The 27,725-nt window shown below is 41.6% G+C and overlaps 2 protein-coding genes across 2 annotated transcripts; one reads left to right on the top strand and one right to left on the bottom strand.

The window, feature by feature from the left end:
• Positions 1-1,554: 1,554 nt before the first annotated feature.
• On the bottom strand, positions 1,555-27,725 carry LOC134746715 (homogentisate 1,2-dioxygenase). The gene is made up of 10 exons (XM_063681233.1): positions 27,592-27,725; positions 27,050-27,222; positions 26,683-26,779; positions 25,942-26,119; positions 7,841-7,961; positions 4,931-5,061; positions 3,957-4,111; positions 3,400-3,526; positions 2,774-2,955; positions 1,555-2,140 (listed from the first exon to the last, which is right to left on the bottom strand). The coding sequence occupies exons 1-10, from the start codon at positions 27,604-27,606 to the stop codon at positions 2,006-2,008; spliced, it is 1,314 nt and encodes a 437-aa protein (XP_063537303.1). The 5' UTR covers positions 27,607-27,725; the 3' UTR covers positions 1,555-2,005.
• Positions 21,534-25,399, top strand: LOC134746385 (uncharacterized). Its single transcript, XM_063680754.1, has 3 exons — positions 21,534-21,741; positions 23,199-23,414; positions 24,514-25,399. Exons 1-3 carry the CDS (start codon positions 21,684-21,686, stop codon positions 24,744-24,746), a joined length of 507 nt encoding a protein of 168 aa, XP_063536824.1. The 5' UTR covers positions 21,534-21,683; the 3' UTR covers positions 24,747-25,399.

Here is a 27,725-nt window from a genome sequence, read left to right as displayed (position 1 = left end):
TATCATCTGTTACAATATCAATCGGGAGGCGATGACTGAAAAAAAAAATTTTTTTTACATGCACACAACTGACGGTCTTATCACCGCGATACAACCGGCTGACAATTATTATAATTTATGATAGCATCTAAACTATCATCTGACAAAGTAACAGCCGGGAGGCGATGGCTGGCGGTCTATTAGCAGTGTGACTGCTTCATGATTAAAATATTAATCGTGTTTTATTTTTTCATTTCACGTTTTTAGATTTTTTGTCAGGTTTCGAATTTTCTTGTAATTGTTGCATGCATGCTGCTAAGCTGTTTCAACTCATTTCAATTTTTGTTGTATCTTAATAATTGAATGAACAGGCTTTTACTCCTTAAATGGACGATAACCAGTGTGTTGTTAATTCGTCGTAAACATCAAACAGTATATTTACAATACGTACGTACACATAGTTAACCTGCAATATCGATATTAGCGTTAGTTTTGATAGAACTTATCATTGAATAATCTGGAAAATGTCAGAAAATTGATTGATTCAATAAACAGATGAATTCTAAGGAATCTCTAGTGTCTAAAAGTTTTAATGTTTTTCATAAAATCTTGTAACTAAAGAATATTAATATTAGTACATTACCACAAATGCCTGAGAAGAAAGAATTGTCTGTCGATTTCTACTTAAATATATTATCTATAATTGTTTTATCTCCCCGCTATTAAACGGCACTAAATATATTCGATTTTAAACTATCGTGAGACATACTAACTTTGCTAAGTTAGCGGTTTCACTCACGTATTTTAGTCACTCGCGCGGCGCGGCGCGCTGCAGTACGTGCCGCCCGCCCGTCGTGACCGCTACTTACTCAGGCACTGTTAGTGCTTGAAAATGGAGACCTAGGCTCTCCGAAACATGTCGCACGAGTGACTAAAAATACGTGAGTGAAACCGCCAAGTTAGCTAAACTAAATATGTTCCTGGCTGGGCAGATGTTACTAAGCTATGTTTTAGCGGGGCCATCCGTAACACTAGTCAAGTAGTCACGCAATTGTTTTCTTCCTGATCTTTTTAGTAATATACTATCAGGGAATATGTATAGTCCTGGGAGACGTCGAAAGCGTCCCCAAGATACCGCGTCACGAAATCTCATTTTATTTATTAACTAATCCGTTAGTCACGAGGATTCCTTCAGATTTGTGTTTTGTGTACATTTCTCGGGTGACGCGACTGAACGAGGGTATTTTATAATGTTAATGCAGTAATGGATGATAATTTTAAGTTCCGCTATTATTACGAATAAAAGTAAGTAATATGTAACTGGATTTTCTTTCACATAATTAACAACACCGCTGTGACCGCTGTAATATTCCTATGACATAAACACTTTAAGTGCAAGAGTGGCATTCGAACTGAATCTGATCTTAATTTGATTGAAATTGACATTACTCCCAGTAGTAAGATAAAGAAGCACAGTGTCAGAGGACAAAATGGCAAAATTTTTTTGGGAGTCGTGATTATTTAACTTATAAATACTTATTGAAATACACAACAAGATTTTTTCAACATATTTATTTACAAAGTGTTAGAAAGAACATATAAAGTTGGCGTTTCCATTTATAGTTTCATAAAAAAGTAGTGAATATTTTATTACATTGTAGTACACGTAATAACGTTATGTCCATGACTTAATACAATTACGATACAACTGCGAAAAGTAGGAAATTCGCAACGAGTGCCGATAAATTAAAACGGGACCGAAGATAGTGTAATAACACGAATTATAATACATTATTCGACACAAGTTGCGAATTACCTTCGCAGTTCGCACGTGTTACAGCTCATATGGCCCTTGAAGTTTTCGGCATGGGCACGTAGTGCTAATTAAAGTAGCACTTGTCATATTCTCATGAGAAGCGGGCTGCAGACGCGTGATAATGACAATATTTTCTATCGAATAAGTTCCTTAACCATGCCGTTATCTACCTCATTTTATTATCAACTATTTATTGTGCGAAACTTTATTCTAGATGTTGATCTTATCCGAGAAGAGTTTAGGGAGTGCCTGCCAGCACTCGTAATACTTGGCGTCTAGTTTCTGACACGTCTCTGCTCCCCACTTGGTTATGGCCATGCTTAGTGACGACTCGAACATGAAGGCCTGTTGGGAATAAAAATAACATATGAAATCGAGTTGCATATCTGAGAATGATTCAGAGGCAGAAAATGGTATCAAAGCAATCTTTTAGATGTCGTGAGCTGTGAGGAGTCACAGCACATATTCTCCGCAGAAATGGTGCGTAGACTGGAAGTACCTTCATGTTGGGCCATGCCATGCCGTTTCTTGTCGATAGGAGGTACCTCGCCCCTATTTACTTTGATAATTGAGCATGGCTTCCAACATAAATCTATAACTTATCAGAAATCCTCCTTCGCCTTACCTGAGTCCCCACAGCTATCTTCTGCGGTGTGAGCTCTGCTTGCGACGCAGCGTTGAAGCACTACGCGTCAGGCTCGTGTAGTGTCATCATGGAGTGAAGCGAGAACCGCCTACCAGGTATAGTCTGCATCTTTTCAAATTACTTTTTCGTCTAAGACGGTAATCTGTTAAACAAGAGCCTTTGTTCCTTTTGTGCCCGCCCGTGCTACGGCGCGTGCCATTGTCAGAGACAATGGTACACAATGGGCGACCGCACGCACAAAAGAAACAAAGGCTTTTGTTTAACAGATTACCGTCTTAGACGAAAAAGTAATTTGAAAAGATGCATACTATGCTTGTCGCTTAGCCTCGTACCTGAGTCCCCACAGCTATCTTCTGCGGCGTGAGTTCTGCTCGCGAAGCGGCGTTGAAGCACTGGGCGTCCGGCCCGTGCGGCGTCATCGTGGAGTGAAGCGAGGCGCCGCCCGGCAGGAACCCGCCTTCTTTGGCTTCGTAAGCGCCCAGGATCAGCCCCATAAACTCGCTCATGCAGTTTCCTGGGATAATAAATTGTTCACTTTATCATCATCATAATTTAAGAGCATGGCTCTTGTCGGTGGAGTATGCGCACTCACTTAACAGGGTCAATTCCATTATAGATTAAAACAGGTAGGTCTACGGTCAGCTCTAAATGCAGCAATGCCAACATTGGGCTAATAGGCACGGGCGAGAGAATAAGAATGAAGCCAACAGAGTAACCCTATGGTCATGAGCGTAGGGAACCGTCAAATACAGTTAGAACACGAGGAGCAGCATTCAGCATGAGTCGTGTCACGTTCCTATCATATCGATAACAAATCAAGTTAGTTCGAATAGGCCGTCGTTGTGAAACTTGTGAAGGCTTTTTAAAACAGCTATTTATTTTGGGCACTATTCTGCGTAGCCCGTTCTGTTGCTGATTGAACTGTAAGTTAGTACATAGGTATGTGTAAGTAACTTACTATGATAATATGGTGGCCGGAAAGTGTCCTCCTGCACGGACCATCGCGGTGGGAAGATGACGAAGTCGGCAATGGCTACCCCGGGCTTTGTCGACGGACACGTCAGCACCGTGAATATTGAAGGGTCCTGGAGACAAATGTAATTAATACTATGCAGGTCCATAATGTTATACAAAATCTTACGTAGAGGCAATGCCGGAATTTTAATGAGGCAGCTGCTCCGCCCTAGAGTGCCTCGAGAGAGTCGAAAATTATAGCGAATACAGATGGCGCTGTACGGCTCCGTAGATTTTATGCGGTAACTGGTTCGTTGTCAAAAGTTACCGTTTATGAATTTGCGATTTTTTCTTAGGCTACATATAGATATAGTTGGTCAAGCAAATCTTGTCAGTAAATAAGAACAAAAAAAACTAGTCATCCCCTTCTTTTGGGCGCCAGCACCAGTGCAAGACAAAGAGTATGACTCTCCGTCTACGCCCGAAATGAGACAGTCCCTTGACAAACTATATCTTACACAATCAATAACTGTGGTAGGTACAAAGTACAAAGTGACTTACGCAGTGGTCGAACGACACGGAGTTGATGACCATGAAGTTGGCGAGGTTGTACTTGTAGGGCACGTAGTTGCCGTGCCACGCCACCACGTCGAACGGCGAGTGGCGCTGCTGGGCCGCGAACAACGCGCCTTGGTATTTGCTGATTATCGTGAAGTCTAAAAAATATTGACGTTATCAGTATTAGCTTTTGCCCTAGACTTCGTCAGTGTAGACTGATGATTTATATGACAAAAACTTATGCCCTTAACGCTTATGTCCTTGCCTTAAATCTAAATCGGTTTAGTCGCTTAAGCGTGAAGAGGTACCTAACAGACAAGACTGTTACCTTCGCATTTAATATTAGTAGAAATTTATTCGGACATAGGTAATTATTATGACCATTAGACCAGATGTAACCACGGCATCCCAGGCACAATTTTTTTTGTAAAAGTCGGCCTGTCAAAATGTTGATCATTCCTTCTCGTAGTTTAGATAGAACCTTGGAGCATTCCACGGAATGTCCCGTACAAACGCATTTTATTTCCTGTGTCGGACTTTTTTTCGGCGTTTAAAGCAGATAAATATTTTTCTGTGCATATTTTTGACCATTTGTCACAGAAAAGGAAACTCTTATACCTGCAAATCCTGAGAAAATTAGCGGAATGCTCCCTTGCCATTTTCAATTCTGAAGAACTATGAGTCAAAACTGGTCGCTGTAGTTTACCCGCCTACGTTATCTAAACTGATGATTATGAGAAAAAAGTGAAATCGTCAATAAAAATAAAATTAGTTCATAATCAGAAAAAAATGGCGTTATTCATAAACTCGTTACTGGCCTGAAGTTCTTTATTTGCCTTTATTATCGTTTGTCTTTATCTGTCATTTTGACTTACCTATGTATTTGTAAGAAAGGGATAAAACATAATTTAACAAAATTAGGCCCGTAAAGTTTTATGAATAAAGGGGTAAGTCTATACGATACGTCCCACGCTTACCGATATTGTCCTCATCGTGATATTTGGCGACAGGTGTGAGGAAGTCGCGCGGGTTGGCCAGGCCGTTGGCTCCGATTGGGCCCAGATCCGGCAGCTTGAAGTGTCCGTCGAACACCTCCAGGATATAGCCCCTGCTTGGAACAAATACACAGTTGAAGTGTAGGTACTACAAACTAATATGTATAGTAGAGATATAGTCAGGTGATGTTCCATTCGGGCTAGCATATGATTGGCGCGACAGTATCTAGCGCGAGATAGACTACCCGTCCATCTTTTATTGACATAGTTAGAAAAAGACGGGTAGTCTATCTCGCCGCGGGATACTGCAGTCGCGCCAATCATGTGCTAGGCCTACTGAACCGTCTAAATGGGAACCGTTTAATTGACTTTAGGCACAGGGCGGACACGCTATACACCAAAAACATGAATCTAGTATAACTGGATCGGGCATGAGGGGTGGGGGGGAAATGACCGAACGGGATAGTCTTATATATATTTCAGTAGGAGTAGCAGAGAAAGCGCTGTTAATGTTTGTCCTTGTCACAGTCTCACGTTTTATTTTATTCCCCACCGTAAATTTAGTATGGTTTATGGTGGGCTACAAATCTACTCGACCAATCATATATTGTCGCATTGCATATGTTCTGTCCCTCACGGGTGCACGCGTATAGCTCATCTACGTAATGCTAGGTCTATGACCAAAAATCACCAGGGTTTCTATGTGTGAACGGCACGTCTGTGTACACGCGGCATGCGTACGTCATTGTGTAAGTAAAAAACAGTACTGAGCGGTCGGCAAAAGGTCGTCAATCTGCTGTCGTGGGGCGAGGTAATTCGAATCAGGGCGGGGCGGTGCGTGGCCGTTCTGTATGAAAGCACAGGCTTTAGGTAAGAACCGTTCAAAAAAACGACTTGCTCCAATGTGGGTCAATATCATATAAAAGGCATTTTGGAGATTTTTTGGGTCGAGAAGGTAAGGTATTCCACCTGTCTATTTTCTTTATCGAATGTGTATTTGCGTCTCACATTTCGCTTAGTGAGAGATTGAGAGGTTTATTGTTATCTCCGAATGACGTAATTAACATGAATTTGAAACATACATTTAGACAAGTAAAGGATCCTATCGGTGGAGGCTACTATAGGTACATAAAAGAGACTGACTATGTTAATGTTTTTTTTTGATTACCCAAAAAATCTGGAAGGTTCAATAAGTTATGTAATGAATAGAAACAGAATATAATTATTTAATTCGTAAGCACAAACAAAAGAGACATTAGATAATATGAAAGAAAAAATAGAATAAGATTGGTGCCATGAAATGGGCTCATCTCAGCATGTTGCTGGTGGCTTCCCAGCGCTGATCTTCCGATGAGACCAACAAGTGAGAAGAATCACGGAAGGTAACAGACAGGAAGAAAAAAGACATAAATAGTACTTTACAGTACATATGGTGCTACTTTCTCGCACTAGTGCGGGAATGAGCACTTTTCGTGCATATGTCGGAAGTTTAAAGGGCCATATGTACTGTAAAACGTTGTACGATACACGTGCGAAAAGGTAATTCGCAACTCGTGTCGATTTAAAACACTCCCTGCGGTCGTGTTTTAATTTATCGCCACTCGTTTCGAATTTCCTCTTTTCCGCACTTGTATCGTAAATAACTATTGTGATACAAGTGAGCTAAGTTGGTCATTACACACGAGGCGATATTGTGCGCGCGAGCGAAGCAAGCCTAGGACTATTGGCGCTCTCACTGCGTTCGAGCGCCAAAATACCTCGGCGGAAATGTGTGCCTTCCACCCGAGTTAAACACTCTACTTTTCATTTCGAATACGAGGAAAGTAAAATGCATGTGTTTTTTTAAACATGACTAAGGGATACATTCTTACAGTATTTCTTGAGGGTACTTTGAATTAAGAATTTATGCAAAAGTATCGTTATTTATGGAATGGGAAGTCAAATATCAGAATGGAAATTGAATAACAAATCCATTTAAACTCAAAATTTAATTGCTTATCGTAAAAAAAATCGTACTTCGAACGTAAAATGCGACAAACACAGACACATATCATTTTCTGCACACCTTTTAGAACAACAATGACCCTCTTATTGAGAAATGAAAAATAACATACAGTAAACAAATAGTTAAATACTTAAGAAACAATTACACAGCAAGATAATGGTAAGCTGTAAAAGGTTTGCATATACTAACTTAACAAAAAAATCTGCCATATCGTATCTGAAGGATGTTTGGTTTGTTTTGGTATGTTTTGAAAGTTATTTCTGAAATGTAATGATGTGATATATTTTTAGAACCGGCTCAGAATGACCTTCCATTTAATACCACACACGATAGGTTTCTGAACAAAAATATATATTTTTCCATACAAAAAAACATGACGGTTATGTTATAACGTCATCTTTTTTCTCTTCCTTTTTATAAAAATTTTTGGTGCTTCGGGTCAAATTTGCAGCGTTTTTTGGCGAACCGCTATCACTATGATACCGAACTCCGTCGTGATCCGCAGCGTACCTCGTTGAATGAGGCACTGGAATAAATTAACCAACTATATTGAGTAATATTACCTTGATGGTCCGTCCACGGCGACAGCAAACCTCATGCCCAGCTGAACTACAGCGATCTCGTTGGGAGCGACCTCCATGATGCCGAACTCCGTCGTGATCCGCAGCGTACCTCGTTGAATGAGGCACTGGAATAAATTAACCAACTATATTGAGTAATATTACCTTGATGGTCCGTCCACGGCGACAGCAAACCTCATGCCCAGCTGAACTACAGCGATCTCGTTGGGAGCGACCTCCATGATGCCGCACTCCGTCGTGATCCGCAGCGTACCTCGTTGAATGAGGCACTGGAATAAATTAACCAACTATATTGAGTAATATTACCTTGATGGTCCGTCCACGGCGACAGCAAACCTCATGCCCAGCTGAACTACAGCGATCTCGTTGGGAGCGACCTCCATGATGCCGAACTCCGTCGTGATCCGCAGCGTGCCTTGTTGGGGCACTGGAACAAATAAGTATTTTTTTAGGGTTCCGTACCCAAAGGGTAAAAACGGGACCTTATTACTAAGGCTTCGCTGTCCCTCCGTCTGTCACCAGGCGTCTGTCTCATGAACCGTGATAGCTAGACAGTTGAAATTTTCACAGATGATGTAAGTATATATTTCTGTTGCCGCTATAACAACAAATACTAAAATCAGAATAAAATAAATATTTAAGTGGGGCTCCCATAACGTGATTTTTTTGCCGTTTTTTTGCGTAATGGCCGGTTTTTAATAAAATTGTTGTGAAAATGTAAGCATTTTAAATTTCGCGCCTTCTCAACTTACAAATTAGGCTACCGAGCTGCTACGAATACACTATATGCAAAATCATTCAAATATGTCTCACGATAGTTTAATTTCGATCATTCAAATCATTTTGATAATTAGCTTAGGAACTTAAAACCATGGACCAGCAGAGCCATTTAGAGTTTACAATCATCGACTCATCGCCTTTAACCTATGACCTCATTTTGTAAACCGAGGCACGGATAGAATTATTGGTTAAAACCAGGCCAGTCTGTTCCTTAATGTTTTTTTAATGCTGGCAACTCATTTCAGCGACATTTGGTGATTTGGTATGGTAGAAACATGGTATAAACTTCCCGCCTAATCGCATGCTACGCCAGCGCCGCCTATCAGCGATTCGTATTTCGAGGTCAAAGTCGTTTTGAGTTTGGAGTACACTTCTTGGAATAGCGAATTGCGCCTTGGTATCGAATGAAGCGAATTAGCAAATGCTTTTAACTAGTAAGTAAGTAAGTAAGTAATCATTTATTGTCAGATTGTGCATGTCAGTATACAGATGTTACAATAGTATCTTATAATAGTAAGTGTCACAATCAACCGGTTTAGGGTATACAATAGACTTATTCCTATAGTAATATATATATATAATAGCTAGATAAATTACATTCCAAAGACAGAGTCAATTCAATATTAGTATAGTTTACATTACAATTCAAGTCAATATACATTATAATTTACATGTCAAGCGATCGATTTTGTTCTGTTCTGAGAAAAAAATCATCGAGATTGTAAAAACATTCAGTTAATAGAAAGGTTTTTAACTTAGAGAAAAATTTGTTGCTTGGTAACTCTGTCCATGACATAGGAAGTGCATTGTAAATGCGGACAGCCATGTGGTAGCAATTTTTCTTATACACTTCTAATCTACTTTTTGGGACAATCAAAGCTTTATGTGTGACTGTGCGCTTTCCAATGTTACATTTCTGATCAAATAATTCCAAATTGCATTTAACGAATTTACACATTTCTAAGATGTATAAGCTCGGAACTGTCAAGATTCCATACTTTTTAAACAACGGCCTGCATGACTCTGACCACCTGACTCCCGCTATAGCCCTCACGCATTTTTTTTGTGCTATGAAAGCTTGTTTTACATTTGTGCCATTTCCCCATAATACTATTCCATAGCGCAGTGCAGAAGCAACATAGCTATGATAAACAAGTAGCGCGGTTTTGTCAGAAGTGATACGCTTCAGTTTTTTTATGGCATAAATAAATTTATTGATTTTAGTGGAAACTACGTCTATTTGTTGTTTCCAATTTAAATATTCGTCTATATCAATGCCTAGGAACTTTGTATGTGATACTTCTTCAATTTGCTCATTATCAATTTTTATAGTTAATGGTATTATTTTACTATTCCTTGTAGCAAATCGAACTAATTTAGTTTTTGAAGCATTCATGCAGAGACCATTCCGATGCAGCCAATGCCCTACATCAGTCAAAGTAGCATTTATGTTCTCTTTTAGCTCTTTGTCGTTTTTACCTCTAATAATTATCGTTGTATCATCTGCAAACAAAAGGCAGCGATGTTTAATACAAGTAGGAAGATCATTTATATAGAGCAAGAATAGGAGTGGCCCTAATATGCTGCCCTGCGGTACTCCACTGTGATTTATACGTGAAACAGAGTCGACATTTAGCTTAGAATTATCGGTCAAAGATGTATATTGAATCCTAGTTATTTGGTGACGATCTGATAAATAGCTATGCAGCCATTTGAATGCGGGCCCCCTTATGCCATATTTTTCAATTTTTTTAAGTAGAATTGAATGATCTACGAAATCGAAAGCTTTACTTAAATCTAGGAATAAGCCTATAACTATGTCGTTTGCATCTAGTGCATCCAGTACAGTGCAAACTAAATTAAATGCAGCTTGTATAGTTGATTTCCCTTTACGGAATCCACTTTGTTCTGAGCAGAGGATGCGATTTTTATTTAAGAATTTAAAAATCCTCGCGTACATGACCTTCTCAAAGACTTTCGATATAACTGGCAAAAGCGCCACAGGCCTATAGTTGCTTTTATCTGTCATGATCCCTTTCTTGAATAAAGGCTTTATAACTGAAGTTAAAGCATTTCTCTTCAGGAATTTGGTGACCATTCAATTTTAATTTCGAGTGTGCTTGTATTTTGTCAGCAATAATGGGCACAAAGGTAAGATAAAATATAATTTAATAACTATTACAAATTAGTATACGAATGAAATAATTTATCGGATCATATCCACAGAGTGGAGTGGTGTGATGACCTCCCCGAGCGGGAGACAGGGGGAAGTTTGGGTGGGCTTCGGCCCGCCCAAAGGTCCGTCTGTCTCCTCTGGTCCACCCTGGGCAACGTCACTAGCGACTGGCATTCGTGCCTCTTTCTAGTCACGGCTAACATCCACACTGGTGTTGTCAGCAGGAGTGGGTTACTGCTGACAACTTACACACAACCCACCTGTGCTAGGACCTGCACAGTTGAGCGCCGTAAGCAAGGATGACGGGATCCTGGCGATTGAGCCATTGCCAACCCGCGTGGCAACACGTCTGCTTCGGCCCGAATTTCGGGCGAAACGGTGGCCCGGGCTACTAGCCACAGTCCGGGAAATGGTCTAGTGAGGTACCATAGGTGGGCTCACGGCAAGAAGTGGGAGGGCCGCAGAGGTAGTTTCGGCTGCTGATGTGGTGGTGAAAGGCCATGCTGAGAAGATTCGTTTAGGTGATTCTGGCGGAGGGCGTCTGACCTGGGCGACCCTACGTCCCACCTTCACAAATTTCCGATGTCGCGCAACTAGCCAACTTCTCACTTCTATACCCGAGTCGGTGTCCTAACGACTGAAAGCACCTTTTATATGTGCCGGTAAACGTTCCCAATGTTGTGGGCCCTTGTAGGGTGGGAGCCGATGAGGATGAAGATAAAACGTACGAACTATGGATAACAGGTCGAACGAAAACCCCCAAGCTGATCCAGCAGCGTTCATCGCTAATGGTGAAGCCACACATGCGAGACAAGCTGTCCCAGCGACAGTGCGTCAAGCAAACCACCCGGCTGGTCAGCAACCTAGTTCATCTGGGGAGCAGACTGGCCCAAACACATTCCTGGACTGCCAGGTAGTGGACCGCAGGCCCAAGAAGCGACCCACTAGTGGGAAGCCTCACCCAGCCAGAGCCGGGACTTCTTCCTCTTCCAACCCACCCCCCCCTGTTCAACGTCAAGGTGGGGTGGCTAAGAAGAAGAAGAAAAATATGAACCAGAGGCGCGCGGCTCGGCTAGCACGAGAGCAGCAACTGGGCACCACACAGACACACACACACACACAGACACACAACCCTGCAACCGAGGAGGGAGCACGGGCTTCTCAGAAGCCGGCACCCGAACCGGCGCCGAACATTGATTTATTGATACTATACGAATTTCAAATCTTATACAACCCTGACCTGTAACCTAATGTTATTAATAAATTTTCATTTTTCATTTTTCATTCAACAAGCAGGATGCTGCTGGTAAGCCTCCGCCGAAGGGGAAAGGTTCCATCCTACCCCCTAAGGCAGGAAGGTCGGCCAGTAGCCCTGCTGTTCCGACTGCAGTTCCACCCAAACGACGGCCAGGCAAGTTCGCACGAGCCACTGCTAAAAGGACGCGAGATGAGTCCTTCTCCCCGCAAGGAGATAACAAAAAGCAGCGACTAGTGAGCCCCAGCCAACCGAAAGCGTCGTACGCACAAGCAGCGGCATCTGACCTGACGATCGTCATCACGGACGCAAAGTCGGGTAAGATCTCCGCTGAAACATCCCACGCCATTCTCCGCGGGTTGCACCAAGCAATCGTGGTGGAGGCGAGGAAGAACATCGTGGGAGCCCGGCCACCTAAATTCAAGGGTAAACCGGTTTTCGCTGAGGGGCAGCTGAGGGTCTTCGCAGAGGACGAATACTCGGCCGCCTGGTCTCAGCGATGCATCCAGTCCCTAACCTTGCCAGACATCTCCCTAACGGCAGTTCGCCAGTCGGAGATGGCAAGGAGAGTTAAGTGCGGCTCCTTATACCCAACATCAACAACTCGTCCTGGGAAGACGTCCGTCAGGCAGCTGACGGACTGAAGTACCAGAATGAATGGGCCAAGGTCGGCACTTGGTCCATCATTGAGATACTGCGGCAAGACCAGGGGTGGTTTGTCGCCTTCACAATCCCCGAAGACCTCGTCCCCGCCTTTATGGAGAGGGGGAGATCCCTGAACTGCGGAGTGGGTAATGTCTACCTCAGGTTCAGGGGTCCCGGAGGCAAATACCTGTACCAGCCTCCCACCCTGCAGGACTCCACCCTAAGGGTAACGGGAGCACAGGTCCCTAGTCGACAGGCCCCGGGCACCCCCGGTCAGAGTAAATCTGCCTCCGGAGATCGATGCCCAAGCCAACGACAGCCGAACCCTCGGAAGATGAACTCCTTGGCACTGGTGACGAACCAGCCGGGACATCATCCGACGGTGAGTACCTGTCGGCTTGGATAGAGACGGGGCTGGCCGACATGTTGAAGGAGGGAGGGGAGATGCAAGACGGAGACCCCACCACCGACAACATGGATACCGGCTAGTGTCCTACAAGCAAACCTCCAGCACAGCGTGGCCGTTACGGCCCAACTGAGACGCTGCCTGGTAGGTTTGCCAACAGCCGTTGCCCTCCTACAAGAACCATGGGTGGGCAACGGTCACATACGCGGGCTCTCCGACACGAAAGGTAAGCTCTATTACTCCACGGTACACGCCGTCCCTAGGGCTTGTATCCTAACCACTAACAATATCATTGCACAACCGCTCACTGAGTTCTGTTCCAGAGACCTGTGTGCGATTAAACTACAAGTTCCACTGCCAACAGGCTGTCGCGACCTAGTCCTTGCCTCGGCGTACATGCCCGGAGAGGACGAGCCGCCGCCCGCCGAACTACAACGACTGGTCAGCCACTGCGAGAGAGCGGGCCTCGCATTAATCATCGGGGCCGACTCCAACGCACACCACCCGCTTTGGGGAATGGAGACCAGTAACAACAGAGGTAAGACACTTGTTGAATATCTTGTGACTACTAATCTAAACATTTTAAATGTAGGTGCCGAACCAACATTCGTAAACAAACGATGCAGGACGATTATTGACCTGACTCTGGCTTCGGAGGAGGTCAGTGAACTAGTCATGGGATGGCACGTCTCCCAGGAGGCCTTTTGCTCAGACCATAGATGGATTCGCTTCAATCTACTAGCATCTAGTGACACACCAACCGCCCGAAGGAATCCCAGGAAAACGGACCGAGCCACTTTCAGGAAGGTCCTAGGTGAAAGCCTCGACCTGCTTCCTCCGAGGGACGACTTCCGGGAACCGACTGAAATAGAACAGCAGGTAAACATCTTAACCGATGCCCTCGTAGACAGCTACCACAAGGCGTGTCCCTTAAAACCACCGGCAAGGACTGCCATAACGGGACACAAGTGGTGGGGTCCAGAACTGGAGAGACTCCGACGGAAAACCAGGAGACTCTTCAACAGGGCCATGAACACAACGGCCGAGGTAGACTGGGACAACTACTATGAAGCCAAGGCCAATTACAAAAAAAGGCTGCGGTACTGGAGATCCTTATCACGGAGGAACTTCTGCAGCAGCATCGAAACACTAGACCACGCCAACCGTGTAAGGAAAACATTAGCGTACAAGACCACATCGCAATTGGGCTCACTCCGGAAACCCGATGGCACGTACACATCTTCCCCTGCAGAGACCCAACGCCTTCTCCTGGAAACTCACTTTCCAGGATGCGTAAGTCTCGCCGATGAAGATCAGCAGGATGAGGTATACAGTACAGCAGACAACAACTGGCAAATGGCGCACAGAGTCGTCACCGCTGAGAAACTCAGGTGGGCTATAAACAGTTTCCATCCCTTCAAGGCGGCTGGTCCGGATGGGATCTTCCCTGCTCTCCTACAGTGGGGTCTAGAGCCCATCAAGGAAACCCTGACCAACATCATGGCAGCATGCCTAGCCTGGGGGTACGTGCCCAGGAGATGGAGGGATGTGAACGTGATATTCATACCAAAACCAGGTAAGAATGACTACACGGCGGCTAAATCCTTCAGGCCCATCAGTCTCACATCATTCCTGCTGAAAACACTGGAAAAACTGTGCGACAGGGATTTGAGGGATCGAACGCTAAAGAACACACCGATGCACAACAACCAGCACGCGTACAGCTCAGGTAAATCCACAGAATCGGCACTACACATGGTCGTCAGCCGCATTGAGAGAGCCATCCATGCCAAAGAACTGTGCCTTGGCACCTTCATTGACATCGAGGGCGCTTTCGACAAGACCCACTTTACCAGCATAGGGAATGCCTTGGATAGCCACGGCGCGGAACCCGGACTAACAAAGTGGATTATGAACATGCTAAACAAAAGAACTATAAGGTATGCAGGTGAACCGCAGGCCGTGGCGGCGGTGCGAGGATGCCCTCAAGGGGGAGTCCTGTCACCTCTGCTGTGGAACCTAGTAGTCAACAACCTTATAACCAAACTGAACGAGAAACACTTCTACACAATAGGCTACGCTGATGATCTGGCAATATTAATATCAGGTAAATTTGCCAGTACAGTCTGCGATCTCACCCAGGCTGCTCTTCGGATTGTAGAACGCTGGTGTAGAGAATTCGACCTATCAGTCAACCCCACCAAAACAGAAATGGTAATGTTCACCAATAAAAGAGCGCTTGGCAACTTTACCAGACCAACACTTTTCCAAACCGAGCTACAGCTGACCGATGAAGTTAAGTACTTAGGGCTAACTCTCGACAGTAAACTCAACTGGAACAATCACATCAACAAACGTATAGACAAGGCGGGAGTTGTCTTTTGGCAATGCAGAAGGATGATTGGTAAGAGGTGGGGACTCAACCCAAAAATTACTCTCTGGCTCTATAAGACCATAATCCGCCCCTTACTCTGTTACGGTGCTCTGGTTTGGTGGCCAAGAACAAACCTAGGCAACGTACGAGACAAGCTACAAAGACTCCAAAGGCTCGCATGCGCGGCCACCACTGGCTGTACGAGGTCCACACCGACTGCAGCCATGGAGGTCATGTTAAGCCTTCCACCGCTGCACCTACACATACAACAAGAGGCCAGTCTCTCAGCGGTAAGGCTGCGAGCCCTTAATATATGGTCCAACATCATAGGAGCTCTTCACACAACTTGCCTGGATAAGGTATATGACGAATTTCCAGTGCTCAATTCGGGCACGGATCGGATTCATAAACAAGCTATCTTCGACAAAAGGTACAAAATACAGTTATACGAGGACGACAATTACGAAGGACTCAATCCTCGGGAGCTCAGAATCTTCACTGATGGGTCCAAAACAGACAGCGGATCGGGCTCTGGAACCTTCTCAGAAGACCTGAACATGTCAATCACCACTCCGCTAGGAGCCCATAACTCGGTATTCCAGGCTGAGTGCATAGGCATCATAAACGCGGCGGCTGCCATCACTGCAAGGAAGGTAGTAGGATCCTCCATCCGCATACTCTCCGACAGTAGAGCAGTCTTGATGGCTCTAAAAAGCCATATAGTCACATCCAAACTTATACACGAATGCCACGAACGACTAATGGAGGTATGTCATAACAATAAGATCACCCTACAATGGATCAAAGGACACAGCGGATCCCGGGGTAACGATGCTGCGGACGAGCTTGCCAGGCAAGGATCGAGTGCGGGAGCGATTGGCCCAGAACCGATCCTCCCGATACCGTTTAGCAAGGTACGTTCAATGCTGCTGGCACGTACAGGGAAACTACACACAGAACATTGGCTAAACCAGACTGGATGCAGACAGGCCAAACAAGCCATGCCTGGCATCAACGGAAAGCTCACAAGGGTGCTCCTTCAATTAGGAAAGACCCGACTGAGCATGGTAACCAGTGTCATAACAGGTCATGGACTATTTAACAAACATCTTTTTATAACAGGTGTCACAGACAGTCCCCTATGCAGAGGATGCATGGAGACAGAAGAAACAGCCTCTCACGTGGTGCTGGAGTGCAGCGGAGTGGCCCCATACAGGGCAAAACATCTCGGATCCCCGAGAGACCTCCCCGAGGTCCTACTCAACATCAAAGGTTTGATAGGTTTCCTCGAGGAGCTGGGCTGGCAGGACTAGCCCACCCCCATGTCACGCAAAATAGGCGCCAGTCGTCGAGTTGCGGAAAATCGCCCGAACTACAATACAATACAATACAATCCACAGATTATATCACGTAGAATATCCTAAACGTAGTCCGATCCAAAACTACTGTAAATGTATTTTAAATGGGGTCCCTTTGTTTGACTTTGTTTGATTGAAAGTTATAATGTAATGATTGTCATATTATCATTAGTTATTATAATTCTGAAACCGTTAACTTTTCAGGATTTTCCTGTTATCCTATAAATAGGTTAGGTTTATTTTATTTTATGGCAATCCTGAAAAGTTACGCGTTTCTGACAAAAACCAAATTACGACTAACGAAAATGTGGACAAACAATACATTATAACTTAAAACTTTATGGGAAACAATAGAGACGAGACCCATTTTAAATTCGTTATAACTTTTATTTTATGAGTACCTATTTATCGCGGTATCCAAGACAATAATAGTTTAAGTATGAATGTTGTGAAAAATTTCGTTTTGGGACTGTGATCTTTAACGAAAACTTTTCGGTTCACGTTTCGCCTATGCCAACCTATGGGTATTCCAATTCCACCTATCCAATTTCTTTGTCCAATGTGTATTGCGTCTCACATTTTGCTTAATGAGAGAGTGAGATGCAATGACATTGATTGCATTGGACAAACAAATTGGCCAGGTGGAATACCACCCTACGCTTACAAATTTTATCAGGCAAAATACCAGCTTCTTAGTTTTATTTGAAGTAAACCACCATGGTATTAACCTACCTACCTACCTGGTACCTACTTTTTTATGTATATTTTCAGGAGAAAGCTTTAAGTGCTGGTATTGTTACACAGTGAGCTTGAGAGGATGCTCTGATCCATTCCTAGCATCTGCTGATGTAAAAGAAGACCTTCTTTTCACGAAGGACTGTGAATTTGAATCAAAATTTTCTATGTCTCATATTCAGATTCTTCCTAATGGAACTACAGACACAGATATAGTTAATCCTGGATTGGAGTTTGTCTGTTTAAAATTAGTAGGAAAAGGTAAGTATTTATTAATTCTATAATTCTTTACGCAAGGCAAGGGCGATTTTTTCATGACTTGATCTCTTTTCTCTTGTTATTTATAACAATCTGCAGTACAACCGAAAAATGGCTGTGACATCTATGTTACAGTCACAGCCATTTTTCAGTTCCACTTTCAGTTGCAGTTGTTATGTTCTTTAGCCCATGTAAACGAATATAACAACAATATTAGGATTCAGTTTTTCCATTTGGCCTATGAGACCCTAAAAATGAAAATTATTAATTTCTTTCTGTTTGTGGATTTCACGGGCCTATAAATCCCGGTCTTTTGCTAGGCTTGCGTGGGGATATTGATCCAACACGTAGAGGCCCCTTGGAGAGCTTTAATGTCATGTAGAACGCCTGCTGGAACCCGTTCACAGGTGCAACAATAGACACCCATGAACCGGTTGCAGCAGGCATTGGGACTATTGTAGAAAAAGTGAACAGTATACCATATCATCATCATATCGTATCATATCGTTTATTTTCATAATAGGATTTTACAATCTCTTTATTTTACCGGTCTATGGATTCTGTTTTATTATTGTTACCTATAGAGTATATTGAATAGTAGTTGTTACCTACCTAAGACCACTATCAGTTTAGAGATCAAATGTTTTATTAATTTATATAGTTGATTAAATCTTAATCATATATTTATTTTATAAAATTATAATAAATAAAATTACAATATTATAAAATTAAAACTAACCTATTAAACCTAAACTGTATACACTTAGTATATAATATCAGTCGATAGATGGCAGTGAATTTACTGTTACAAATTTTACTATGACAGTACCGCTCTATCCTATTATATCCTCTTTGCTATTACTAAGACTCCGCTGTCCGTCTGTCCGCTTGTCTGTCACCAGGCTGTATCTCATTAACCGTGATAGCTAGACAGTAGAAATTTTCACAGATGATGTATTTCTGTTGCCGCTATAACAACAAATATTAAAAAGTACGGAACCCTCGGTGCGCGAGTCCGACCCGCCCTTAGCCGGTTTTTTTGTATTTTAGTCTAGTTCTGATGAAAGCTGAAGCATACAAATAATTATTTTTACTTTGCAGTTTTTGGGGAAAAGTTTGTATTCCGTGATTGTACATTGGGTTTGCCCAACATAACACAGGGATCATGTGTTCAGAGTATACTTGGCTCCCGACTTCAAGAAAGATTTCAAGGAACGATTGAAACGTGCGATGCGTGCGTAGGCGACTTATGCAACGGGGCCGTCGTAGCAGGCACAAACGCTGTACTGTTGGCGCCACTCCTGTTATTGTTGAATTAAAAATGTTTCATGTCTTTGTATATTTTATATTAACATCTTTGTTTGTTTTGTTTACTTAATTATAAGTAAGTAATTACTATTAGGTTAAGTATAATCAACCACAGAGGGGTTTATTATATCTAGCTTTCAGGACACTTTCTGCTGAGAAGGACAAAAGAGAGTGGTATATGTTGTTTCCTTGTTCCTGTCGCTCTTAGCAGCAAGATAGCAGAAAGTGTCCTGCGAAAGGAAATAATCCCTGTAGGTAAGAGTAGTTAGTAAAGGGCTCCACTCACATCAAATCGCATGCGATTTTATCGATAGATTGAATTCGTGACCTGCAATGTACTTAAAGATCTGTGGAGTTCATTTTGCATTCAGATGACGGTAACAAATGGGAAGCATACAGCATCGCACTTGTTTACTCATATGTGTCAGATAGAGGTGGATTAATGTTTTTGTTTGCTGTTTATTACCATCATCTGAATGCATTATAGTTTAATTAGGTCACGTCGCAGTCGATAGCCCTGTGCCAAGCAAGATCCCTGTGCTAAATAAAGGTATTACTTCTCTTTCCGTAATAAAAGCGTAGCGCTGTTGACTGCCGAATGGGGCAGTTGGCTCATTGTAAACACGCTCTTCTAGTAAAGTAATAATGTCTAATTTAGTTTGATTTATGTGCCATAAATATGTTTAATCTCATGAATGTTCTATTAATGACTTATGACTTAATGTGTTTTATTTTTGAGAAGTCCGTCTAAGGTACAGACTTTAAAGTGAAGTGTGGAGTGCCGTGCCACTATTATATAACAGTTCAGAAAAGTCTGTGCAGAGGAGAGTTTTATTAAAGATATTGATTCGTTTAGGTCCTGTGTTTTTATTGATAGTTGATAAGCCATTGTGTAAGTACTTAGACATTTGGTTATTTTTGTGATAATTGTATGATAAAAATCTGTTTTATTCGTTTAAAAACAGTATGCTTAATAAATACCAAATTACTAGAATGATAATATGTTCAATAAAACTAAAAAAATATATATTTGTTTTATTATTCAAAGTAAAATAATATGACTTTAATTAAAATTAAATAACGTAAAAACCTTTTGTATAAATAGATAATCTAACATAACAAACGGAAAATTGCTTCCTCTACTGCAGCAAACACAATATCTATTGTTTTTAGAGTTCCGTACCCAAAGGGTAAAAACGGGACCCTATTACTAAGACACCGCTGTCCGTCTGTCTGTCAGCAGGCTGTATCTCATGAACCGTGATGTTTTTATAGATAGAACAGTTGAAATTTTTATAGATGATGTATTTTTGTTGCTGCTATAACAACAAATAGGTACTAAAAAGTACGGAACCCTCGGTGGGCGAGTCCGACTCGCACTTGGCCGGTTTTTTTTAAGAGATAGCTATAGTTAAGAGAATACCTAAGATAGAGACGACTAATGTTTGTCACTAGTATAGTTAAAGTCCAACGACTGATAAGAGCAAACTAGCAATCGTCACAAGTGCATCAATTTTGGAGCGCGTATTATCTATAATTATAATCATTGGCCTACAAGTTACAATTTACAAGCGGAACTCTCTTACTAACCCTATGTATTAAAAAGAAACTTCCGCTTGTAAATTGTAGCTTTATTAAATAGGCCACATATCATTGCCTAATACTTTCTACAAGCAGTCACCAAGATTCAACACACATACCTAACCTGACTCCGAATTATCGCATTTCCGTCAGCGTCGAATGTCATTCATTACTCATTACTCGGAATGCGAGTCGTGTAATAATAACATCATTCATAAGGTTACTCGGGGAATTACATGAAATCTGGCAACATCAAAACTGTTTGGAGCTCACAAGTCATAGACAGTATATACAAGTAGTTATAGACGCGCCACCGAGCGACCGGGGATAAGAGAAAGAATATTCATATAAAATTTGGGCAGCATAGGATTTTTTCTCTTTCGCTCTTATAAATTTCGGTATTTCGCCATCGCCTCCTACCTATGATGCCACCCGGTCGGTGATAAGGACAAATCATGACACTATTTTCTCTTTCCTCTTATAGGAATCGCAATAAGACTATCTATTTTTCTCTATCAAAGAGTGTCAGGCCCTTGTCATAAGCACATATACTTACTAACAGAAAAAAATACGTGATATTTGCCGAGACCTGCCTCTCCCTCACGTGAAATTTGGTCAGATTCGGCTTGACCCCCTCTCCCGCCTAACCCGCCACGTAATTAATGAAGGAAAGTTTGTCTCTGTCTTACAAATACTATATTTCAAGAAGAAGTACAAAAGGTAATTTAAGAATTAAAAATAACATATTTATTCATACTTATACATATACGCAACAAACTTTATCGCCTGTTAAGGCCCCAGTACACAGTGGCTAACGATGGGCCATGCCAAGCCACTGCCATGGGCGACTGTGTAAACACCGCCACGATTCCTTTGAAAGTGACATAAAAACCGACAACTTCCCGCTTGCGCACCACAATCTCCCCGTCACACTTACGTACGAATTTACAAGTGCGACAGAGAGGCAACACGTCGAACGTGGTTCGCGTTAGGGCCTCTGATGGCCAGTCGTGACCATCCTTATACTGTGTACTGGGGCCTTTATGCGGAATGTACGGGTTCCATTGTTTATGTAATAAAGAAAGAAAGAGATGGAGTTATCCTGGCCAACTTACTTGTAAGTACGCATGCAGCAAGAAACGCGCACTTGGGCTTGGGATAGGATAGCCACTTGAAAACAATTGAAGGAGTGAGAACAGATTTTAGTAGAGTACCTATTCGAAAGGACAGTATCTAAGCGATTCGTATTTGCCTGTATTTTGTTATTGCAGTAATGGATTCTTTGCGTATCTTGCTAGTTTTAATAATTGCTGTACTAATGGTGCAGCATGGTAAGTACGTTTTTTTATTGTGCGACTTTTTACTAACACTACAAGTACTACAACTTTTGATCAAGCTCATTTACATATTCTAGCTAGTAGAACGGCTAGACCGAGCCTTTGCAGGTTAAGGGTTAATTCTAGAGATACAACGAATATTCGGCCTATTTGGCCATTTGTTTTTATTCGGTAGGTGTAACAGTTATTTAAATATCGAAAAACACCTACTTATTTACATTACAATTATGTAGTATACATATATGTATCACACACCATGACACCTTTACACCTAGGACCTAGGTATCTATATAATGATGAAAGTAATATGTACTTAAAATGCATCAGTGGAATGTTGTAATAAAAAAAGAATTTTTATGACCACTTGTTGATTGCAAACAATTATATTTATATCATAGGTTAGGCTAGATTTGGTTAGCCGAATAGAGGTAGGTGGATAGCTCTTATAAGTTATAAGAGATGGCACTAATAATCGGCAAACATTTATTCGACTAACCAAATCTAGCATAACCTATGATAAAAATATAATTGTTTGCAATCAACAAGTGGTCATAAAAATTCTTTTTTTATTACAACATTCCACTGATGCATTTTAAGTACATATTACTTTCATAATAATATAAGTTACAACATGTACTATACCTGCCCAGTCAAAAACAACCAGGGCGAAGTAATAGCATATATGACACGTTCAAATTAGTCTTGATTAATCAGATCATCCCGATATATTCCTATTAAGAAAAATAGCAAGATTATTATATAGCGGCTTCGTTGTTACGCTGAGTAAGTAATATATCGTAGTAAAACTTCTGTAAGTTTTGGCACATCGGGTTAAATTAATTGACTTGAAGAATTTTCTTGCCCAATAATATATCTAACTGTGGTTTGTTTACATTCTTTTAAATACCTAAAGATACAGACTATTAGTAAGGAAATTTATTTTCACCACACCAGTTCGTACAGGCTCTCATTATTCTACAATTTTTCCATTTTATCCACAAGTGTTATTAAGTCTGACAACGTGACGCGATTTAAATTGGGAGTTAAATTTCCTCGCTATAGTTAGGTGAAACGTTTTGTGTTACACACGGTTGCAAATGTATTTTACTTCTCGTGTGTTGAAACACTCGACTCGCTACGCTCAGGATTCTATTTTAGAAATCAACCATAAAATTATTTCGCTTGCTCGTGTTTCAATTCCACACTCGCGGGTAAAATACAACTTTGCACCCTTGTATAACAATAGTAGATTGTGTCACAAGGGAGCAAAATGACATATTTACGGCGAGGACGTCCATTGAATCCCAAACGAAGCAAAGGATTCTATAGTAGAATCCCGAGAGTAGTGTCCTAGAACAGAAAAGTGTTACTTTGATCTCTCCTAGCAGGGAAGAAAAAGCCCTTTTTCGAATTGGTGATGTGATAATAAATATTTCTATACCTACTTCCAGGAGAAACACTCAGATGTTGGTCGTGTAACTCAAATGGAGTGGATAGTGCGGGGTGTGCCGACCCCTTTATCGGATCCGCGAATATACGTGATGACGACTTAATGTTCACGAGGGATTGCAAAGGTGGACCACTACAGCTATTGCCTAACGAAACTAAACACACAGATGAACTTGGTCCTGGATTGGAATTGTTCTGCCTAAAAATGACTGGAAAAAGTAAGTTTTCATAATGTCAACTCGGGGGACGGATTAACAATATCAACATTTATTGATAGTATTGATACATCGTCTTCTGGCCCTACAAACCCATATTATCTCCCTGCTTCTATAAGTAAGAATCTACTGACTTTTAACCACATTTTACACCCCCAGCGTCTCGCTATATTAGTCGCTATGGGTCAAACTACTAGCGATCACGCCCAGTGCCGTTGTTTTGTTACTCCTACGTACACGGAGCATGATGGATCAGTTAAACAGTTTTTGAGCTATCGCGAAAAGTTTTCCTTTCTTAGTAAAAAGACTTAGTACTTAGGCCAAAGGGAGCCTTGGGCCTCTGAACAAAGTGCCAAAAAGATGCCTACACACTACCTTAATGTATGGTCACTTTGTCCGTGTCGATACTACTACTTTGATTGTAAAACCCTACATTGACATGACCCAAAATGGCTTTGGCCGTTTTTAGGGTTCCGTACCCAAAGGGTAAAAACAGGACCCATTACTAACACTCCACTGTCCGTCTGTCTGTCACCAGGCTGTATCTCATGAACCGCGATATTTTCACAGACGATGTATTTCTGTTGCCGCTATAACAACAAATACTAAAAAGTACGGAACCCTCGGTGGGCTAGTCCGATTCGCACTTGACCGGTTTTTTTATAAGCCCATGCATTTACTTTTGGAACCGACATTTGGTGAAGTGAACGTGCCTATGAAGTCGGGGGAATGCTGGATTAATCCATACTAATATTATAAATGCGAAAGTCTGTCTGTCTGTCTGTGAGTTACCTCTTCACGCTTAAACCGCTGAACCGATTTAGTTGAAATTTGGCAGAGATAATTTGAGTCCCGGGGAAGGACATAGGATAGTTTTTATTATGTTTGAAATCATCCCTAAAGAGAGTGAAAAGGGGGGTGAAATTGAGAGATTTAATGAATATCCAGATAATAGATGTCAAGCAATTGGAGCAATTAAGCTTTTGCTATTACATTTTATCTAGGCGCTAAACTTACTCCAGCTGCTGTTACTGATTCCACGCAGACGAAGTCGCGGGCAAAAGCTAGTTATTTATAAAGTCGTTTTATTTTTTGTTGACAGTTTTAGGAGTGAAAACTGTGATGCGGACATGCGGGTCAGGCTTTCGCAACCTCACTGAGACTTCTTGTATGGGTTCCGAACCTCATAAAGTAACAGGAGGAAACATTCAAACCTGCGATGCCTGCGCGGGCGATTTGTGCAACTGGGCTACCAGAATAACACCGAGGGCCGTTGTACTGTTTGTGCCACTTCTTCTGTTGTTGATGTTGAAAGTGTCGGTGGGATCCGTATAGTCACCATTAGATATATCCAAGCAGCCAGTGTTCACAAATATCTGAACAAAATTATATATCTCCTTTGATATATCTAATGACGACTGTACGAAACAATGTGTCTTAAGTAAACACTTAAGTGCAGTGTATCCAGGTACCTACTACCGAATAACTCCCGGATGTCGGATAATTCCGAAAATGGACTCTCATGTAGAATTATGGATGATTTTGCAATTACTTTACCCGCCATTCGGAAGTGATTTGGAGTTTACCCGATTAACCTTGTATCTTTTTGGACTTGTTTTTGCTATGTGCCATAGACAACATTGGCTATAAATATCTATAGTTTTATATTGTTTTGATATTGTTCAAATACAAATAAGGAAATTGTTTTGCTTTCTCTCTATGTTTAGGCGGTTTGTATTTTTAAAATTATAAACTTATTTTTTAACAGTTTTTTTATCTTGTAATTTTTTAAATTTTTTGTAATTTAATTTAGATATTAGGATCAGTTTAGATACACATATATGAGATAAAAATATATGACTCGTTCTTCGTTTGTAAAAAGGGACATTCAATACCTAGCTATATTTAGTTTGTATTTTTTGCACTTAACAACAAAAAGACAATTCTGATTTTTCGCAAATAATTATAAGTTTTACTATAATTAAAAACGTGTTTTAATTACCATAAACTACTACCTACCTGAACATACTCATGTGCGATTCTAACTAAATACGAATACGTAAATATAATCGAGTTGGTACATTAGTTACATTACATGTTTCTCGTTCCTATAACTATGACCTTAGTTACCGACTACCCCCGATATTTTTTTCTATTAAAATATTTAAATGTCATTATATGGGCCGTTTTCTATGAAAAGGGACCTTATTGTCGATGGCGCTTACGCCGCACATCGTCGCGCGGCATTGTATTGATATCGGAGTATCGTTTATAATGGCGTAATAAGCGCCATCGACAATAAGGTCCCTTTTTATAGAAAATATCACATATTCAAACCGTTTTATGCACCTGTGTGTAAGTAGATGTAGGTTAGGTTATCGGACATCCGACACCGCGCATCCGCGGACATCGGACATCCGCGGATAAGGTATCCGCGGATGTCAAAAAATCGGCATCCGCAACATCCCTGTTAGATACCCCATACGACATACAAATAGTCTACATGCTAGAGTTGTATATTAGGACATACCTATAAGGAGGTCTCCATCGCTGCTATAGAAGGCGCTTCGCTCCATTGACTTGTTGCACAGGTAGACGTGTATGGCGAGTCCGTTGCGCGCGCGCGGGTCGCCCGCGCCGCACACTGTGTGCAGGCCCGATACGAAGTCCACTGGGGTGGTTGGCAAGTCGAAGGGCAGCCAGCGCGACTGAAACAATAGATTTAGTCATTTTTGAGCTGTTGGATTTCATATGATTGTAATTTGTGATTTCTTAAAAAAAATCTTAAGATTTCTCTCGCACAGTAATAATAGTCACCACCTTACTCGTGAAAACTGTTTGGATAGATCAAATATATATATAACTCCGTAATAGATGGATACATTCTAAGGAAAAAACGTGCCTCGAAAAACAAGAAAATTTGATTCTTGATCAGATGGCGCCACTACCTTTGGCCTACTCTCGTATATATGGCGTTGACGTTTTCGTTGGTTATTCAACAATTTTAACGCATATCAGTGAAAGAACATGGGTCAAAATAATATAAAAATAATTAATGCAAATAAAAAAAACATTTATCCATATATAAATACATTTTTTGATATTTTTATTTTTAGTTGTAATCGTGTGTCGATAGATGGCAGTAAATTTACTGTGGCTACAAAATTTACTATGACAGTACTGCTCTATTCTATTATATCCTTTTGGTATTTCAATCATTTTTGTAATAATGTATACTGGTAATGTTATCATTATAAACGCTTAGGTATACCTGATTAGGGTCAGGTTCCTGTTCGTCCCAGTTGTGGGTAAGATGTTTGGCAACATTCAAACGCTTGAAGGGTTTGTGCACTACAGATGGTCGGATCCTGAAACAAATTGTATTTTAGTAAAGTTAAAAGTTGGTAAGAAAGTACAAATTATCAATATGTAAAGCTGTACAATCTCCGTTAGCCGAGTCGCAGCCTGTCCAACACATACCTAGTCCAGTGAGTACACCTAGTAGTGAGGGGGCCCTCAGAGCCTACCCTGAAGCCCCGATGACCTGATCTCACTTACTTCTGACGCAGCTCAATGTTGACGTAGCGCCATCTATTGTATAATTTGTATGTTAACATTGTTAACTTTAGCCTACCTACCTGTAAAACCAGGTGCGTCTGTTGTCGTTCCTTGGCGCGGTGAAGGCGGAGCCCGATAGCTGTTCCGCGTAGAGGCCGTAGGCGCAGCGCTGCGGGGTGTTCCGCCCCGCCGGCAGCGCGCCCGGCCGCCGGGGGTCCTCCGATGAGAACTCTGAGCCGAAGCCTGACATATACTGACAAAACAATAACAAAAATTATTAATTTTGGAATAAAAGTACTTAAATAAAAGTAGTCTAGAAAAACGCATTTTTAGAATGTGACAGCTAACATTGATGGCTTTATACGGCCCCATTATGCGGTAAGTTTGGTTGACAAAAGTTGTCGTTCGACAAACCAGCGACCACAAGACACGAAACTAGGGCCCGATTTTTCTTAGACTTTTTTTACATAACTCTTGATTTTGACATTTGAAATTCATACTTTGTTTCACTATATTTATTCTGGTGATAATTTTAGAATTAGCCTATTTCCGTCATAACCAGTATAGGTTGCTTAAATACTACAAACGTACAGTATTTAATTAAATAAAAAAGCAAGCTTACCTTCAACTCGGACATTTTCTTCAAAAACTAATCCCGCGCTTACGCTATCCAACGCACGACACCAAGTATCCGAGGTGTTTACCAGCCGGGCTATATAATTTCTACTAGTATGCTAATGCGCCCGGTTTATTGAG

This window comes from Cydia strobilella, chromosome 13 (genome assembly GCF_947568885.1).
Source record: "Cydia strobilella chromosome 13, ilCydStro3.1, whole genome shotgun sequence".
Classification (NCBI taxonomy): Eukaryota; Metazoa; Arthropoda; class Insecta; order Lepidoptera; family Tortricidae; genus Cydia; species Cydia strobilella.
Note: the sequence above shows the minus strand (reverse complement) of the source record. Positions and strands in the feature narration are given on the sequence as shown.

Bases quoted from the DNA above. Each gene is read 5' to 3' on its own strand.
- LOC134746385 (XM_063680754.1), top strand. From the start codon at position 21,684: ATGGATTCTTTGCGTATCTTGCTAGTTTTAATAATTGCTGTACTAATG. The intron at 21,742-23,198 runs GTAAGTACGTTT...ACCTACTTCCAG, and splicing joins TGTACTAATGGTGCAGCATG to GAGAAACACTCAGATGTTGG. The intron at 23,415-24,513 runs GTAAGTTTTCAT...TTTTGTTGACAG, and splicing joins CCTAAAAATGACTGGAAAAA to TTTTAGGAGTGAAAACTGTG.
- LOC134746715 (XM_063681233.1), bottom strand. The intron at 26,780-27,049 runs GTAGGTAGGCTA...AATTTGTTTCAG, and splicing joins AGACGCACCTGGTTTTACAG to GATCCGACCATCTGTAGTGC. The intron at 4,112-4,930 runs GTAAGCGTGGGA...AATATTTTTTAG, and splicing joins TCACGATGAGGACAATATCG to ACTTCACGATAATCAGCAAA.